A 12,159-nucleotide genomic window follows, 5' to 3' on the forward strand; every position below is an offset into this window, starting at 1 on the left:
AGAGAGGTGTTTATCTGAGAACTTCACAATGAGCACCCGGGCATTGTCATGATGAAGGCAATTGCCAGGTCACACGTTTGGTGGCCAGGGATAGATGCAGACCTGGAACTTTGTGTTCGCAAGTGCAACACGTGTGCTCAGCTGGGCAACGCACCCAGGGAAGCCCCCCTTAGCCCCTGGTCCTGGCCCGCCAAGCCATGGTCACGCATCCATGTGAACGACGCAGGTCCTTTCATGGGAAAAATGTTTTTGGTTGTAGTCGACGCCTACTCCAAATGGATCGAGTGTGCCATTTTAAATTCAAGCACATCCTCTGCCATGGTAGAAAGTCTATGGGCAATGTTCGCCGCCCATGGTCTACCGGATGTCTTGGTCAGCGACAATGGCCTGTGCTTCACAAGCACTGAATTCCAGGACTTCATGGCAGGCAATGGAATCAACCATGTCAGAATGGCACCGTTCAATCCGGCCTCAAACGGCCAGGCGGAACGAGCAGTGCAGATAATCAAACAGGGAATGCTCAGAATCCAAGGGGATTCCCTACAAAGCCGCTTATCATGCCTGCTGTTGGCCAATAGATCCCGACCACACTCGCTCACAGGGGTTCCACCCGCAGAGCTGCTAATGAAAAGGACGCTCAAAACCAGGTTATACCTTATACACCCTACTATGAAAGAAATTGTTGAAAGCAGGCGTCAGTCACAATGTGACCAGCATGACAGGAATGCGAGGGCGCGATGTATTGATGTCAGTGACCCTGTTTTTGTCCTTAATTATGCTGCAGGACTCAAATGGCTTGCAGGCACTGTGATTGTCAAAAGAGGGGAATAGGGTTTTGGTAGTTAAACTTACCAATGGACAAATCTGCCGCAAACACGTGGATCAAACTAAAAGGAGGTTCAGCAACCCCATTGAAGAAGCAGAGGAAGAACACGACGTAGCGTTTACTCCACCACAGGTGACCGAACACCGGAACCAAGTGGAGGAGAGCCCAGTCACTGTGGGCAGTCTGGACAGGCCCTGAGGCACCACAAATAGCAGACACTCAGGCCAGCGCCCAACAACCGGAGCCCCAACTCAGGCGCTCGACAAGGGTGCATAAACCACCAGAGAGACTCAACCTGTGATCGCAATAAGACTTTGCGGGGAGGTGATGTCATGTATTCAACTATCATTGTAACCCATGTATAAGCTGACCGAAGTTGTACACCTTGAGAACATTGGCCACAAGGGGGCGAACTTGTGGGAGACACTCCTAACCTGGACTTTCAGGTATAAAAGGGGAAGCTCCACCCAGCTTCATCACTTGAGGTCTTGGTGATAAACTAATGGATCACAGAATGACCTTCTCTCAAGTATGGGCCTCGTGTGCATTTATACGGTATAGTAAGGACGTATCACCACTTACTCACAGAAAGTTAAACAAGATGGCCAGTTACCCATATATGCTGTAACCACAAGAGACCATGTAGCACCCTGCTAAATACGCAAGATTCATAGACACCATCATTTGCTTCAGTGTTTTTTGCTGGATTTACCTTGGTGAACAGCTGGCTGCAGGATCATACCTTGGCCATTAGGTGCTTCACTGACAGGATGTGGTGATGCTGGGAGCAGAAAGGACTTGTGCCAACTCCTTATCACCGAAATAAGATATGTTTGAATGTGTGACTTATAACACATTCAAAAAGGGAAAATGATTGCAGATGGAAGATCTCTGGCCTACTGTAACCTGTCACCCCCTGAAGGGAGTGTAAGCCTCATGGTGCACACATTTCTTTGCTAAAAACCCTGACATGAGGATTAAGCAATTGGTGATGAGCAAACGTGGCATATGGGTCTACAACATCAAAGTGACTTGCACTTAGCAAGCTGTCCTGCACAGGTCCTTTAATGATGTTGTGATTCCAATCGTATTGCTGATGAGGAAACTTGGAGGCTTGTCTCCAGAGCTGCTGGAGGTATGCTAAGTACAAGACTCGTAGATCAAATGTTTGATGCCTAACATGAGTGGATATGAAAGAACCAAACATTTTCTATTAAAACTCTACACCAGCAACTGGTTAAACCACTGCTCAATAGCGTCTGGTGTGTGCCCATGCTGTGGTCAGGAGGATGGTGGTTATACACTGCTATGTTTTATACCTCACCATTCCACTTCTGAAAGGGTGTCCTCGTACCTGCTCTCCACCTACCGAGGGTTCAAACTTGCATTTGTCAGTTGTCTAATGGGCAATGAGTAATTATCTTTTGGGGAAATAGGTTGGCCTCTTTGTGATCGATTTGGCCTCAGGATGATGTACCTGCTAATGGAAGATTAGAATAGAGGCAACCCTCTGTGGTAGAAGTAGTAATTTGATATCGGAATCATGTATAGGGTGATCCAAGCAGTGGGAAGCTTACCTGTGCCGGTAGGCTATACAGGTTTAGCTGGTGCACATTTGGGGGTTCTTTAGCCCGAGTTGATGCCAATTTGTGCCAAAGTATTCTGGGTTTAGGGAGAGAGTGTATACTCTGTATTGGGCAAATAATCTGTGGATTTCTCAATGGCTTAGTTTGCAGACTCTTAAGTATGGGGAGAGGTTTCTGCATGTGTCAGACACCTAGCCAATCTAAAAAAAAACATATATCAATGCAATCACTAATGCGCTTTACTGTTGAAGTTAAATTAGTTTCTCATATAGTTACTTAAGATATGGACACTTTATAAAATAATTTATAGAAAAGTTTGTATATCTTACTAGATGCTTGTGTTTCTTAGTGTGCCAAGAGGCAGTATGGGAAGCATTCAAAACCTTCTGGGATAGGCTACCTGAGCAGCATGAACATCAAGCCTGGATGAATGTGTGTGATCAAGGAATCATAGATATTTTTGACATTGGTGTAAACTTCAGCCTATCAGAGGAACACCAAACCCTAATCAAGGAGGTAATTCTCAATTTATAATTAAAGTGTAACATTACAAATGTCTCTCTTTTTAAATCAAATTTAATAGGATTGTGTCATAAAACTCTACTTTCATTTATAATTCCTCCTTCAATTTTTTTCTCCAATTTTTCTCCTTCAATTTTTCCTTTGATTTTTCTCTATCTTTATAGAATCATAGAAGAATCATAGAAATTTACAGCATGGAAGGAGGCCATTTTGGTCCATCGAGTCCGTGCCAGCCGACCAAGAGCTATCCAGCCTAATCCTACTTTCCAGCTCTTAGTCCGTAGCCCTGTAGGTTACAGCACTTTAAGTGCACATCCAAATATTTGTTAAATGTAGTGAGGGATTCTGCCTCTACCACCCTTTCAGGCAGTGAGATCCAGACCCCCACCACCCTCTGGGTGAAGAAACGTCCCCTCATATCTCCTCTCAACCTCCCCCCAATTACTTTAAATCTATGCCCTCTGGTTTTTGACCCTTCTGCCAAGGGAAGCAGGTCCTTCCTAACCACTCTATCCAGACCCCTCATAATTGTATACACCTCAATCAGGTCTCCCCTCAGCCTCCTCTGTTCCAAAGAAAATAGATCTAGCATCTCCAATTTTTCCTCATAGCCAAAATTCTCCAGTCCAGACAACATTCTTGTAAATCTCCTCTGCACCTTCCCACTGCAATCACATCTTTCCTCTAATGTGGTGACCAGAACTGCACATGGTCCAGCTGTGGCCTAACCATGTTTTATACAATTCAAGCATAACCTCCTTGCTTTTGTATTCCATGCCTCGACTAATAAAGGCAAGTATTCCATATGCCTTCTAACCACCTTAGCTGTGTGGCCTGCTACCTTCAGGGATCTGTGGACCTGCACTCCACTTTGTTCCTCTACACTTTTCAGTGTTGTACCATCTAATGGTACTTGTTAATCTTTGCCTTGTTAGACCTCCCCATATGCATTACCTCACACTTATCCTGATTGAATTCCATTTTCCTGCAGTCTGCAGCTTTCTTCTTCATTATCAACCACACAGTCTATTTTCGTGATAAAGACAGTGGCTCCTGTTAAGATGTAGTTCCACTGGAGGCAGTCAGCCACTTGTTCCTTGTCCAATTGGTCACTCTTCAAGTGTGAGCCTGGCCAGTGATCGTGGGGGTCATATTAGTTGACTGTGTTCTCATTTGACATTCACACATGTTGCTTCCAGCAGGGGACACTGGAAGACAAACAATGGTGGGGAGCTTGGCTGTCTTTTTTCCTCCCTAGCTAAAAGACGCTGCAGTAAATTGTAATGCCCTCACCACTACCCCAGCAGATATCAAGCAACTCAACACAGGCAGGAATCCAACCCGACTTTTTTCTGGTCTTTATAGCTCATTGTTGTGCTTATCTGCTGAGCCCTTTATTTTATAAACTGTATTTTAAATGTGACAATATGTTTGTACACATATCCTGTTTTAATCTGTATAAAAATGTGATATACACTTCTCAAGAGAGTCTGAATTTTATAGGAATGTTTGACTCATTTGCTGAACAAGGCCAGCTGGCATAGCGTCCACTATAATCTCTGGCCTTAAGATGTCAGATGGCCGCCTTCTCATAGGTATATGCAGTAGAAGCAGAAATTACAATTACAATGGCTCTAGTCGAATGTCATGTGAGAAGGGATTTATCATTGTTCTCTATATACCTGCCAGGGTATGGCATGTCTGATTCTGTTTTTTTCCCTCTTGACACCTGCTCTGTTTATGACTAACATGGCCAAAACCCAAGTTTTTTTCTGGAATATAATGCAGGAACTGACCAAACCAGGACAGTTTTGTAATTAGGTTCACTTTAGACCAACAATGAGGGTGATGAGAATATCAAAATGTATAATATAAGCAACTTCCACTGTAAAAGGATTATTCTCCCATTAAACACCATTAAAAGGAGATATTTTACTGCCAATATTCTTAAATAGGCTTTGCACGACAGATGTTTTTATAATTCTGCTAAAAAGATGTTACACCATCCTTGTGGTATGCTTGATGGCGTTTAGATGTCAAGAGCATTCTATTTCTAAAGGGGCACACAGTGAGTTTGGCAACATAGTGAAGTATTTGCCTTGTATGGAGTCTTGAGCTGCTTATTCATTGTAACCTTGTGACTCATAAAAGTAGAAGTTTTCTTGGCCCTAAATAACCCCCTGAATTTAACGTTTCTTCCATGCTAATAGCCTTTTTAAAAAGAGCCAGCCATTTCCAGAGAAAAGCATTCAGCATCTCACATGATTATGGCAACAATTAAAATATTCTCCATTCTTGTAATAATCTAATTAAAATGATTTTATTGGAATCAAAATTATCCTTCTACTTTATTCTATCCAACGCTGCATCCATTTTGACACTTATACTATGAAAGTCAACTGCACACAACATTATTGGCAACTGAACATTGTGAAGACTGATGCAAAGTAATCATTTAAAGCCTCTGCAATATCCTGAGAGTCCACCTGAACTTGCCCTGAGGAATTCTTCAGTGGTCCTATGCAGTCGTCAATGGAACTCTGAATCATAACCGAGCTTAAAAAGTAGAAGATTTTGCTATCATTACCTCAGTTATCCATTAGCTTCCCCATTGTTCTTTTGGCTGCTCTGATAGCAGCTTGAGTTGCCATAAGCTGAGCGCAATCCCTATCCTACTTCACTTGAGAACTATTTTCTTTAAGTCTGTAGAAGTACTTTTGCTCACTTGTCCTTGCACATGACCTGCTTCCCACTTTATTTTATCACGTGCCCTTATTTTAAATTTGGGGACGTAACATAAGAACATAAGAAATAGGAACAGGAGTAGGCCATTTGGCCTCTCGAGCCTGCTCCGCCATTCAATAAGATCATGGCTGATCTGATCATGGACTCAGCTCCACTTCCCTGCCCGCTTCCCATAACCCTTTACTCCCTTATCGCTCAAAAATCTGTCTATCCCCACCTTAAATATATTCAATGACCCAGCCACCACAGCTCTCTGGGGCAGAGAATTCCACAGATTTACAACCCTCTGAGAGAAGAAATTTCTCCTCATCTGTTTTAAATGGGCGACCCCTAATTCTAAAACTACGCCCCCTTGTTCTAGATTTCCCAATGAGTGGAAACATCCTCTTTGCATCCACCTTGTCGAACCCCCTCATTATCTTATATGTTTCAATAAGATCGTTCTTCTAAACTCCAATGAGTATAGGCCCAATCTACTCAATCTATCTTCATACGTCAATACCTTCATCTCAGGAATCAACTTAGTCAACCTTCTCTGAACGTAGGGTTAGGATAGTCGGGTTCCCCTATTGACACAATTCAAGTCCTCTGCCATCGTTATTTTCTCCTCTTGAAATCTGGAACTAGCATTACATTTTCAGCAAATCTGGTTTGGCTGATCAAGTTCAATCTCATAGTATTTTGGTCACTGTTGTTCAGATGTTCCCCCACATGGAGTCTGATACTGAATCAGAGCCACCACTAAAAACAAAATCAGGTATTCAATTACCCCTAGTTTCCTCACACGGAGGAGGTATGTAGATGAAAAATGGCAGTAAATTCAAGCTAAACATCTGAATACAAAATGAGATTGACTAAGCTAAGAGTTGTTCACTGTCTAAGTATTTAATACTATAGCAAGAACATGAATGACCGGTTAATGTTGAGTTAGCTCATCTCAGCCAGGACATTGGTAATGCTATAATTGGCCTCCGCACACCTGGAAGAGGGGGAAATTAGTCCCCACTGCTAATCACTGCCCAGTGACTTCTGGGGGGGTTAGGTGCGCTACTGGCTCCCAGAAAATTTCCCGGGAGTTTGCGGAGGTGCTGCCATGGGTGCGATGATCCCTCAGTGCCGCACGCCAATCCCTTTCCACCATGCAGGGGATATTGCCCCGTGCCCTGCAAGCAGGTGTCAACTTAATGCCCTCTTCATGGGTCGCAATGCTGGCCGACGTCTGCTCTTAGGGCGGAAGTTAAAGGGGAGGTTGACTGCACTGCCATCTTTATACTTTTGCCCTCTCTCGGGTCGGCTCCCACAATGGTTCCCTAGCGTGGTCCAGGCCGCCATCGTGCAGCCCTGCACTCCGTTTTGGGTGCCAGGCTGCAGGCCCGGCACCACGCTGCCCTGCTGGTCTTGTGGAGGCCATTGGAGATCTTTCAGAGTGTGCAGCAGCCCACCCCTTTAAGTGAAGGGAAGAGGCATTGAAGAACTACTCCCTCTGTTAGTGCCGCTGGTCCCCCCTCTAAAAGAAGTGGAACACGCAAGATTTCGCTCCACTTCCTCTGAGGGGAGGTAAGCACAATTCAGCGGCCGGGGTGGGACTTCCTGCACCGGGTGCAGGAAGTCCCAGTCCCAGCAAGTTCCGGCCCCAATCGGGGCGCAGGGCAAATTCACCCCACCACCCCCCCCACCATCTCTCACAAAGACTGCTTACTTCTACCTCTGCATCATTACCCAATCTATCTCATCCCCATTACTACTTTCTGTTCCACCTATCTATCTTTCTAAGGAACATAAAATGAAGTTTATGCATTGTAACTATGTGATGCAGACTGTAGTTTAATTCATTTGAATTTTCCAGTTGCAAAATTAGGTTTAAACTAAAATTTCATTTGATTTGTTGAAACACAATACCATTTATTGAATGATTCAGACATTTTATGTTTGTACTGTTTTTCCACTTATACCAATGAGAACTTTATTCCCTCCCCAGAAATCATCTCAACAAATGGAAACTGTGAGTAGGTAAGTAGATTTATATAAAACACTTTTTCTATTGTTAGTCGTATATTAAGTTCTAATATTCAAATTAAGGATCAGTTATTACAGTTAAGAAAAATTAACCACATTCACTTTTTTTTGCAAGTACAAGTAATGAAGGCTTATGCACGTAAGTTCATATTTCTTACCAATGCTTAGAACACGCAGAAGTGCTTTGTAGAAATTAAGGGGGGCAAAATTACCCTTTTTTATAGCCCCATTAGTGTCTCCGGGGGGCACTAATGGGGTACAACGAGGTTATTGCCCGGGAGAAGAGGGAGATAACCGGGGAAATTGCCCCGGAGGTTTGGGGGCCATTGTGCCAGTAATGCTGCGCCCCGCGATTTGCGCTCTTGGCCCGGTGCATGCATGGCGATGACGTCATCGCCGTGCGTGCCGATCCCTTATCACACTGCGGCAATTCCTTTGCGCTCCTGGGGGAAATTACCCCCGCGGGAGCGAGGTTGGCGCGGGGCGATGCCACCGACAGCTTTGCGGGTCACAAATCTGTGGTGGCTGGCGCGCCCCGGCCACCCGGAAAGGGGAAGCCCTTGCACCATGGCCACCATCTTTTTTTTTCCGGCCGACTTTGCAGCCGACATGACAATGCAGGCTGCTTGTTCGGCGGGACCGCCAACAGGAAGCTTGGCACCCCCTCTTGGCCTCGCCGAAACCCTACCTGGTGGCACAGTGGGCGCCACGGAACTGACTGCAGAGTTCGCAGTGGCCCTTTTTTTTTCAGAGAGGAGGAGGGTGTTGTGACGCGTCAGCACAAGTGACGCTGATATCATCAGCACCCCATTTCTGTAGCACTCCCGCCTCCGCCAGGGCTTGGATAATTTTTTCAAGTTAAAGACTTGAATTCCGGGTCGCTTTCTTTCCCTTGGCGCTGGGCGATAAATTTTCACTTGAATTGTATTATGCGCCCAAACCTGGCGCGGGGCAATTTCTCATCCTTGATGTTGTTCTTTTACAAAAATGTTTGTTTTGAAATTTAAAACTTGTAAATATGGAATTGAAATTACCCTGTGCGATATCTGGTAATAAATGTGCTTGTATGAAATTCTTCACCCCACTATTTCAACAAAGGCACTAACTCATGTAAAATAAAATGGGCTATTGCCTTTTCAAAATATATTGCCATGCATGATTTACAACATCCAATTCCCTTTCTAGTCTAGAATCAACCATGGATGCAAATTCAACTGAAAATAACTTCACACTAAAAGGTCAGTATACTTATTATTCAACTGTTTTTTATTTGCATAGGCAGTGAGACCTACACCAATCAAAATGAATTTCAGTGGGTCTGATATTTGTAGGAAGAGGCGCATCCTGGCATATGAGCCAAGATTTACTCACCCAGAACCTTTGGCGCTGACCTCATTCAAGTTTGTGGAGTCAGGGAGAGGTCTCCTGATTTACATGGGAATGGTAGATACCTGTGCCACCTGCCATGGTTGAGAGAAGTTGAAGTCCCCCTTGCACAGGTTGCCAGTTCCAGGAGTGGTGGCTGGATCCCCTCCCTCCAGCAAGATTTTTACAGTGCGTCCTTTCTCAGGGAGCCACAAAAAATGTTTTTCCCCCGGGTGCCAAGACACAATCCTGGACCCTTAGGCAGACTTCACTTCTGTCAGCTGCCAACGTGGTATCCTGTTCCCTCCAGGTTTCTCTGAGGGCCGAAGGTACAGGAACAATCAACATTCTGGCTGTAATTTTCATTACCTGGCCGATTTGGGTGCGGGCGGGTGGTGTGGTGGGTCGGGACTCCGTTCCTCATTCCATCCTGCTCTTCAGAGCGATTTTCCCTTAATGGCGCCTATTAAGGCAGGTCTGCGCGTTTCCCGGCCCGAGTCAATGGTGCAGGTCTGATAACGTAATCGATGACTCATTTCCAGCCGGGATATTTAAAGGAGCCATGGCCACATTGCATTAGAAGGTTGATCTAGGAGTGTGCAGGCACTGTATTTTAACATTTGGGTCTTGCTAAGCTTTGAACACATGACTGCACAGAAGCAGAGAGCTGCATAAAGGTTTTCAGATGATTCCCTCCAGATGCTTGTGGAGGGAGTCAGAGCACACAGGTAGATCCTCTTCCCTTCAGATGGGTGCAAGAGACCTCCCCAGGAGACCAAAAGAGCCTGGATGGAGATAGCAGAGGAGGTGAACAGTACAGATGTGGTGAGGCGGACCTGGGTGCAGTGCTGGAAGCGTTTCATTGAACTCATTAGATCAGGAAAGGTGAGTGCAAAGCTACACTCAACTTCAGCCTGCTGTGCCTCTCATCACATTCCCATCACTTTGCCTTCCCAAGCCTGATCATTGCAGGGATGCTCTATGGTGTTGTGGTGGCGGTGGTGGGGGACGGTTGGTTACCTGGCACAGCTTATGGCAGGCATGTGGGTGTAATGCATGAAGTTAAGAAAATCTGGCCATGATGAGGCCACTCCTGGCCTCCTGGGCAGCAATGTGCTTGGGTGCTGGTGGCATTTGGATCTCACGTTCCTCCTGTTTCTCCTCCTCGTCTTCCAGCGAATGTTCCTCCTCCTCCTCTGAAGAGGCTGTGCGCACAGAGCCTTGCTCCTCATGCAACCCTAATCCTCGCTGCTGCGCTATGTTGTGCAGGGCACAGCAGATCACGACGATTCTGGAGACCCTGGCTGGTGCGTACTAAAGGGCTCCTCCAGATCTGTCAAGGCATCAGAAGTGCATTTTCAGCATGCCTATTGTCTGCTCTGTGACACATCTGGTGGACATGTAGTTTTCAGTATATCTTTCCTTGGCCTCATTACTTGGCCTCCTCAAGGATGTCATGAACCACATCTTTAGTGGATAACCCTTGTCTCCAAGCAGCCAGTCGGTAAGTGTTTTTGGAGATATGAAGAGCTGAGGGAGGGTGGACTGGCGCAGGACAAAAAGAGTCATGACAGCTGCCAGGGAACTTGGCGCACACAGGTATGATCTTTCTATGGTTGCAGACCAGCTGCACGTTGATGGAGTGGAAGCCCTTGCAGTTGACAAACACTCTTGGGTGATGAGGGGGTACCCTGATGGCCACATGTGTGCAGTCGATGACACCCAGCACCCATGGGAAGTCAGCCAGTGTGGCAAAGCCGAGCACGCGCTCAGTAACACTGGCTTCATCAGTGGCAAATTTGATATATTTGGCTGACTTGTCAAACATAGCGTCGGTGACCCGTGTGATGCATCTGTGGGCGGCCAACTGCGAGATGTTGCAAATGTCTGCTGCAGATCCCTGGATGGAGCCTGAGGTGAAGAAGTTAAGGGCGCTGGTGACATTGACAGCCACTGGTAAGGCATGTCCACCATGTCGTCTGGGCTGCCGGTCTTGTTCCAGGAAGCTGCAAATGTCTGCGATGACCTGGCGCGATAGCCTGAGTCTCCTTTGGCACTGCTGCTCAGTCATGTTGAGGAAGCTCATCCTCTGCCTGTATACCCTGTGTTGTGGGTATCGCCTGCAGCACAGTGCAGCCCTATGCTGATGTCCTCTGTCCTGTGGAGCATCAGATCGTTGAGGAGAAGGCTGATGGTGTTGCTGTTGTTGTTGCTGCTGCTGGTGTTGGGCCTCATCATGATCCGATCCTGAGGAGCAAGGTGAGACAGCATAAAGGATGTCCATGCTGATGTAATAGATATCAGATCAAGTAGAGATGAGAGAAGCAATCTGTCAATGGTGTGATAGGTGATAGCAATGAGGTGAGAGTGGTTCCCAAATTTGCTGAAAACACTTGCAACCTCTAGAAACTTTGGCCCCAAGTTTCCACATGATTTGCTCCTGATTTTTAGGAGCAACTGGTGTAGAACGGAGTATCTTAGAAATCGGAATTCTCCTCATTTAGTTTGCTCCAGTTCTAGTCAGTTAGAACAGTTTCACTTTGGAACAGAATTTTTTTTCAAAAGGAGGCGTGTCCGGCCACTTACGCCTGTTTTCAAAGTTTCGTCAGTGAAAACTTACTCCAAACTAACTTAGAATGGAGTAAGTGAAGATTTTTGTACGCTCGAAAAAACCTTGTCTACACTTTAAAAAATCAGGCGTAAGTTACAAATCAGGCTACAAATCAGGCGTAGGGAATGGGGGGGGGGGGGTTAAAGGGAAGTTTACAAACATTAAACACTTCAGTTTTACAAATAAAGAGCCATCATCCATGATAAATGATAAAAACATCAATAAATCAACCAATAAATCAATCAAAAAAAATTAATAAGAAATAATTTTTTTTAAAAATCAATAAATAAAACATTTTCTACTTACCGACTGCAGCACCGGGAGCCCTCCAACAGCATGCTGGGATGCCCCCCGCCCCCCCCCCCCCAGTGTGTTTCTGTCAGTGTCTCTATCTCTCTGTCTGTCTGTCTGTGTGTGTCTCTCACTCTCTGTCTGTCAGTGTCTGTGTTTCTGACAGCGAGGGGAGGGGGAGGAGGGGGGTAGAGGGA

The 12,159-nt window shown here is 45.6% G+C and overlaps 1 protein-coding gene across 1 annotated transcript in view; it reads left to right on the forward strand.

The window, feature by feature from the left end:
- Nucleotides 1-12,159, forward strand: part of impg2a (interphotoreceptor matrix proteoglycan 2a) — a 128,136-nt gene that overhangs the window by 14,414 nt on the left and 101,563 nt on the right. Inside the window, exons 3-6 of the mRNA XM_070892993.1 lie at nucleotides 2,762-2,928; nucleotides 7,658-7,689; nucleotides 7,811-7,834; nucleotides 8,881-8,933. Of these exons, the coding sequence (XP_070749094.1) occupies nucleotides 2,762-2,928; nucleotides 7,658-7,689; nucleotides 7,811-7,834; nucleotides 8,881-8,933 (276 nt within the window). The remainder of the gene's footprint in view (nucleotides 1-2,761; nucleotides 2,929-7,657; nucleotides 7,690-7,810; nucleotides 7,835-8,880; nucleotides 8,934-12,159) is intronic.

The sequence above is a fragment of the Pristiophorus japonicus genome, chromosome 11, assembly GCF_044704955.1.
Source record: "Pristiophorus japonicus isolate sPriJap1 chromosome 11, sPriJap1.hap1, whole genome shotgun sequence".
Taxonomy (NCBI): Eukaryota; Metazoa; Chordata; class Chondrichthyes; family Pristiophoridae; genus Pristiophorus; species Pristiophorus japonicus.